Source organism: Taudactylus pleione, unplaced genomic scaffold, assembly GCF_031769625.1.
Source record: "Taudactylus pleione unplaced genomic scaffold, aTauple2 ptg000538l, whole genome shotgun sequence".
Taxonomy (NCBI): domain Eukaryota; kingdom Metazoa; phylum Chordata; class Amphibia; order Anura; family Myobatrachidae; genus Taudactylus; species Taudactylus pleione.
Window position 1 is genome coordinate 753,704 of NW_028284940.1, and position 7,451 is coordinate 761,154.

Consider the following 7,451-nt stretch of genomic DNA (forward strand, 5'->3'; position numbering starts at 1 on the left):
AGAACCACACATTACTCCTCCACCAATAGCATTGGTCACCACAATATTTATGTATAATTACACTACCAAAAGGCATAATTAGCAGCTATTTTACCATGATCCGTTAAAGAACCAGAATCCTGATGTAGTATGGAGTTTAAGCTATGATTGAGGAAAGAAATGACTAGCACTCGCAGTCTAGATATGTTGCACATGGAGGTAGGTGGGAGAATTGAATTGCTTGCTAGGTGTAGAATGACTGCATTGACACATGAAATCACACCCCTTTATGGCAAAATTAAATAAACTCTTGGGGAGGGGAGAATCAATGAAGTGCATGCAGTGCAGCTACACGTATAGGAGAGAGGTTACTATAGATGAGAACCTTGCTCATGCCTCTATAGGGTGCAAGCAAAACAAAACCTAGCAATGTTTTCCTGCTGGATAACCAATGCTACATTCGGTCCTCACCACTAATTGAATCTCCCCCTTATGATATATAGCAATTAGTCATATCTTCACCATTTACCACATAAATTGTGGCCATTTTGCAAGTACCACTGCTGCAAAAATATGTATACTTGTTCCAAGTTCAGGACTCCACCTATGTCATCCTAAAAGCCAGCTTACCCACAATCAAAACATACTTCATTTTATTTCTAGTAAAAGCACACACACTGCTTGTGGAAATGAAACACATTCTATTAGCAGCATTCTTTTGAACACTGCCTTTACCATTCACTCACCACAAGCAACTTATCAGCTAATTGCCATGGTCAATCCTTCTTGAGCATCCATAAGACTTCGAGCTCAAACTTGCACTTCTGAAGCAAGTTTAAAAAGTAGATTGCTTGTACCCCCATGCCCCACGCTGAAAATGGGCCAAGTCTGCATCAGTTTGTTAGCCCTAATTCTTTCCCCAGGTTTTCTGGAGCAAATGTGCCGATTAGGCATAGGTCACAGTTTTGGTTATCTTTGTAAGCTATTTGTCATTCTGTACATACTCCTTGTGAGGCATAATAGGTGAAAAAAAACCGATTTCATAGTATAGAATACCTACATAAAAATTAACTAGGAGGTGCAGTCCTGTACAACCACTGCAGGCTATATGTATAACCCCCCCCTCCCCTTTCTTGAAATTTGTAGTTTTCTTTTAAGATGCTTGTTAGGATAGAAACAAGTATGCCTGACAAGCTAGAGGAAGGTTTTCTCAGATTAAGATCTTGGTCTTCAGAGCAGCTAAGAGGTTGGAAAACACACCAATAACCATTGGTTTGTGTAGAGATAGATGCACCTACACTGAAGTGACAGCTCACATTGATTACAAAACATTGCAGGGCTTTGAGCAAGAGATTTTAGAGCCTGCAATAGAACAAATATTTAATGGTAACTCAGCGAGAAGAGTTAAGATTTTGATTATACCATAAGCAAAATAAATTAATTTCAAGAGCCTATGCATCAATTAGAAAGACTTTCTGATCGGCAACTCTATTTGGAGGTGTATTTGTTTGAAGGCAAAAACAAATGTACTATCAAAACTGATACAGACTTGTAAACATTACACCCTCAATATACCCAACCTTCACAATTTAACGCTCCCTCTTATAATTTGCAGTGTTGCACACTTAAACCTGAATTTTAGCCTTTGTGCTGAAAGTCAATGTATACCATCCATGCATGTTTAATATATATATATACATATATATGTACATCATACCAGCATAATGCAATTAGGTTTTATTTTTCATAGAGTAAAAAAGAAAAATCTATGCATCACTGGTATGGTGTTTCATGTAGAATAGTTTATTTTCTACCCGTTTAAAGGCCATTGAAAAGCATTTACAGTTTCCCCAAGTGCAATACAACAAAAAAAGGGGAAAAACAAAATAAAGCCACCTTCTCTCCAGGCAACTAAACAAAAGTCATTTTACTGCAACATATACACATTAAATATAGTATACAGTCCATGCAGCTGCACAGCCATGTTACAGGGGATCCTGGCTCCAGCCATCAGTGCATTACAGTTCATGATTTTCATTCCTTGTTTCTAGCCAGACTTGAAGAGGAGAATTGCAACCTGGCCCAAATAAAAGTAGATGAAGTGCTTTGTCTCATGCGTTACATAGCTGCCAAAGTTTCTGCCAACAATGCAGTGCCAAGTTGGGTTGTACTTCTTGTCAAATTCCTGCAATAAAAAAAAATATAAAATTAATGTTGTACTTTAATAATGGAGGAAGTTTACTTTTTATCATTTGCCTGATCCCATGACAATCTTCAGCATGGGTACAGAGATGACCAATAGCTGCATACCAGCTATTACCACCAACAGTTTTGGGATGCTCTTTTGTAAATATTTTTAGAATCCTCTGAGCTCTACTATAATTGGAAGAGTAAAGAGGTGTACACACTAGACGATAAGTTGGACGATGACTATCGTTAATCGCGTCCAATATCTTCTAGTGTGTACACGGATTGACCAACAATGCTCGCTCCTGGCGGTCATTGAAGAGGTCGTTCATCACCTGAACACGCAGGCCAACATGACATAGTTATGCAGGTTGTGTATGCCAGGGATGAGCGAGGGTGCCAATAATGTTAACGACATTGAGCCCGGAACTGCAGGGGAAACACTGCACTATATCGCTCATGGAGCATATAGTCTAGTGTATACGCAGCTTTAGACATCTAACCAACAACTACAGAGATGCTCATGCAATGTACCTTCTTTATATAGGCTGCAATGTCTTTCTCAATATTATATTTCTCCATAGCCTGTGTAGCACAGTCCACAGCATCCTGCTGCATATCCTCGGACATATCTGCATTCTTGATCACAGCCTTTCTGTCAGACATGATGCACCTGGAACAGAACAAACTTCAGGTTACACAAACCAATATTATATAAATATGAAGGACCACAGGAGCTTAACAGTTTGACTATTAGTCACCCCAAAAATAAGTAGTCCGTGCTCAGAATTGAACTAAAGTTACTTACAAGAGGGAATACTACTTTTTTCATTCTAGCCAGCAGAGCAGTCCATACACGAATTTGCTCAGACGTAGTTAGAAAATCTTCAGCATGCGTTTAGCACATGTATAGTGTTAGGTGACTGCAAAGTAGTAGTTTATATAGGTCAAGGGTATTCAACATGTGGCCTTCCAGCTTCTGTAGAACTACATATGCCAGCATGTCCCGTCAGTTTTAGCATGCCCCAATAGCAAAACTGCGGCAGGGCATGCTGGGATGTGTAGTTCCACAGCGGCTGGAGGGCTGCTTGTTGAATACCCGTGATATAGGTCATTATGAGATCATCAGATAGGTACGGAATTGAAATACAGATCTGGACTTTGGATGTAGGACTCGGTTCTTCTTGTTGTATGAATTAAATAGCACAGCATGCCTTTCCCAGTCTGTACAAGCCCCCACACAAATAAATATTTGAGAAACATATTTGCTAGTGTTTAAGGATTAACCTCTCCCTAAATTACCACAGATCGTTCGAGCCAAAGCTGAAAATGTTCCTTATTTTTAGCAGTTTATGCAATCCTGACAGTCCCTGTATGCATTGTACATGTCTGTGTGCTACATGCTGCCTGAAGGAAAAAACAGGGTCAGTAGGAGTAAGTGTGCCAGTCATTGCATCTTTATGCTCTTGCTGACCCAGACTTTCCAAACAAACATGTTCTCTAGCAGCAACGATTGAGCAAGCGGAACAGCACTAGTGTATGCCATGAGACCTGCCGGATTACTTACCAAAGAACCTCCATTTACACAATATTTTGGACCAGGCTCTAAATTGGAGAACTCCACTTAGGGAGTAATGATCCTTAAAAAAAAAAAAACCTAATATACTCATTTATCAAACAGGTTAATGAGAGACTACATTAGGAGTATTACAGATTTGTTCTCACACAGTGGCCTTAACTGCAATGTTAAATCTATTGTTCGAGACATTAAAGAAAATTTATCTGGAAACCATATTGTGGGTGTGGAGAAGTTTTGAGAACAGCACTAAACCACCATACAGAAATGTCATTTTAGTTCCCTATACGTAGTCTAATAGATAAATAGGTCAGATACACAAGATCAGGGTTCAAGCTAAAAATGCTTCAACAGTACTTTGTTATACCAGGTGTATGCAACCTGTGGCACTATACATTCCAGCATGCCCGAACAGCAAAACTGACAGTGCATGCTGGGACATGTAGTTCCACCAGCTGCACACCCCTGAGCTACACAGCGCTCAGAAAACCTGTGGTTTAGAAGCAGTGGATTAAAGTGTTGCCTTATGTCAGATAAACACTTGGCATGTTCAGCCTGTAAGCTTACAGAGACTGCAAAAGTGTTTTACAAATTATCAATGAGTAGTGTTTCAATAAACTATTACAATATATAAATATATGCATTTAAAAAAAATATATAGTTTGACTGCAATTCTTCGTTACCAGCTTGTCTTTGGTGACCAGGGCATATGCACAGTAGGATTTAAAGGTCTGTGATTACTACAGAGGTTAGATAACTAACCGTGACAATAGTCACTCTGACAGACAGAAACACCATACTCAGCAGCTCTTTATTGACCTTTAAGACAAGTCCTATCTCACAAGGATAAGAGGAGAATGGATGTGAAATAATTGACAGAACAGGTTTCCCTCAGCAATTGTGGCATCAAATATTCTGCTTCTAAAATGTAGAGGATACAGGGATTTGATAGGATATACATTGGACCCTCCCTAACACATACAACAGGTTATGTATGCAAGGAGCACTATAATATATACAAATTATATATCAGTGTTATCTTTCCAGACCAGCTGCCAACAGAAATTACAACACAAAAAGGTACTGTCACACACAGCAAGATATTTCATCCCTACAAGAGCACACATACTCGTTATATTATTAATGACAGGGCTGTGATTAATGCGGACTAATAGTTTTTTTTTATCTTATGTAAGAGGACACAGAAGTTGTAGCAGCAGTCACCAGTCACAAGGACTACTAGCCATGCAATGCTGAGGCTGCGATCTATAATGGTCAGTCACCATGGCACTACGACAATGCAGGTGTGTAACACGTCTGACGCTGTCACCGGTCACTGGGACCTGCTGAGCTGACAAAGTGGCCCTTACTTCACCTGATGCTACCCCCCCAGCAGCAGTATCATCACTGCAATGTAGCAGCTCGGACCTGCATCCCACGGAGAAAACACCCACTACCTCCCTGCGTATAGCACCACCTCCACCCACGCCATGCAAGTTACCGCCCTGCCCTTACCATGGGCTTTCTACATATACCCGCACACGGCGTATCAGTTACCAGGGTGATAATAGGTACGCTAAGTCCGAGCGCTCACTCACCTGTCACAGTGTTAGTCAGGCCACTCTGCTGCAAGCTCTATCTCTCCAGACCCGATCAGTAGCTATCCTCTGACTCCTTCTGCCCGTCTGAAATAGCGGCGCCTCCCCCTGCAGTAGCTCAGCCAACCGCTCCCGCTATTGGTGGAGGCCGCCCCCAGCTCTGCGGGCACTTTCCCCTCGCTCTCCTCTGCTCACATCTTATTTCATCCCACAATGCTGTGAGAGAATTGCAGAGCTTCCGACTCCCGATTTACAACGAGTGGGATATACAACATCCCCCCCCCAGTACCAGTATAATCACCAGCTATCACTTTCTCACCTGATCACTAGGCCCTGTGCACATGGGGTCTTGTCTGCAATAGCTACTGACGCATTATTTTTATTGCATCCATTTGTGACAAGAATTTCTTTTTTGCTTCTAATATGATGCACCAAATAAAATTGCATTTTGTGCTTAGTGTGTTACATTATTTTTTGGTTAACAACATAAATATATTTCCATGGATAGATGTTTGCACTGAAACATTTTAAACTAGTTGAAATAATTAAAACTGTCTGAGGGCCTGTTTCATTACGGAACGCAAGTGCTAATGCCGCGTATCCACTTGCCGACCGAGGAACGTCTGAACGATTATGACATCGTAATAGTTTAGTCATTCCTCATCCTGTAGGTATAGTCCTGGCGCTAGGTTAGTGGTATTAAACAAGCATGTATAGCAAGCAATAACAGAGTCACCTGGAGGTGCTAACGCCGCACAGGAACTCCGACGGGGTTGAAAGACGTCTGCATCATTGGTCCCGGTGAGCTATACGCTGCAGGCAGGGACGTAACTAGGGTAGTGCGGCCGGTGCCATGGCACAGGGCATCACAGGTCTGGGGGCGCTGTTTGGGCCTGTCAAATTTCTGTTTATTATCAATCTCACTTGTAGCTTCCTCATATTTCATCCCCAGCATCTCCTGGCCTCCCCTATCTCTTCCCTGGCCCTTCCCCATGAGGCCACTCCCCTTTTTGGGTGCATTATGGGCCTGATTCAGAGCCGGACGCTATTTGCGCTCGCTCGTTCAGAAAAAGGGGCCGGCTATTTAAATTGAGCGCTCGCTCTTTGCGGTCTGTTGGCGCCTCTATGTCTGAGCGAGCGAACGAAACATGCGCTCGCTATTTTGTAAAGATGCCCCCTGGCCGCTCGCATCCTACGTCATCTCTGCTATTTATTTGATTAATCGAGTACATCGAAAGGCATCTGAACTTGCTCGCAGTGATGGGGTAGGATTTTCCTACCGCAATCATGCGAACAGTTCAAGCTAAAAGACAACCAAGTGACGTGGTCGATGACACTGCTTTGTTAATTAGCACACCCTTAAAACGCCCGTTTTGACCGTTTGGCGCGCCTGCGTTCGGATCACCACTCCCCGTTTTCAAGCACCTTCCCCTGTTACCACCCACAAATGCCTCATTCTGTCACTCAAATCAGCAGGCATTCGCTATTTTGCGAGCACATGAATTCCGACCGCACTGACTGGTTGGCGCATGCGCATTATGACCCATACGCATGCGCAGATGTGCGAACATCGCTCATAGCGAACGAGCGGCCGCTTACGAGCGGCTCTGAATCAGGCCGTATGTCCCTTTGAAAAATGAGGGGGGAGTCAATGCTCTTTCTGGCACAGGGCACCAAAAAGTCTAGTTACGGCTCTGGCTGCAGGACACCGTCCTCTCCAGTTACATCACAAAGTTCCCTGACGGTAACTATACATATCCATGCTAGCATACAGCTAATTATTACCTGGAACATTTATCATCGTGTAGAGACTGACAAGTACGCTATTGAGAGTCTCCACGCTCTACATACAATTTATTTCAACTATTGATATACAGTGTTCAGAGGCTGATGAGGAACACTTAAGGTGCCCATCCACTAGCAGACATGAAAATGACTGCACAATTACGACATTGTAATCGTGCAGTCGTTTGTCAATCTGTGATGAGCCTGCACTGAACGAGCAGTCGTTCAGTGTAGGAACATCAATCATCTGCTAACATGCTCAACCTGACGTTATCGTCAGGTTGACCAGCATGTTTGCACAATGATAGATGTCCAAAAGACCAAAT

General features: G+C 42.5%; 1 protein-coding gene across 1 annotated transcript; it reads right to left on the reverse strand.

The window, feature by feature from the left end:
* Positions 1 to 1,761: 1,761 nt before the first annotated feature.
* DYNLL2 (dynein light chain LC8-type 2) lies at positions 1,762 to 5,455 on the reverse strand. Its single transcript, XM_088451150.1, has 3 exons — positions 5,341 to 5,455; positions 2,701 to 2,839; positions 1,762 to 2,164 (listed from the first exon to the last, which is right to left on the reverse strand). Exons 2-3 carry the CDS (start codon positions 2,830 to 2,832, stop codon positions 2,027 to 2,029), a joined length of 270 nt encoding a protein of 89 aa, XP_088307276.1. The 5' UTR covers positions 2,833 to 2,839; positions 5,341 to 5,455; the 3' UTR covers positions 1,762 to 2,026.
* Positions 5,456 to 7,451: the final 1,996 nt, after the last annotated feature.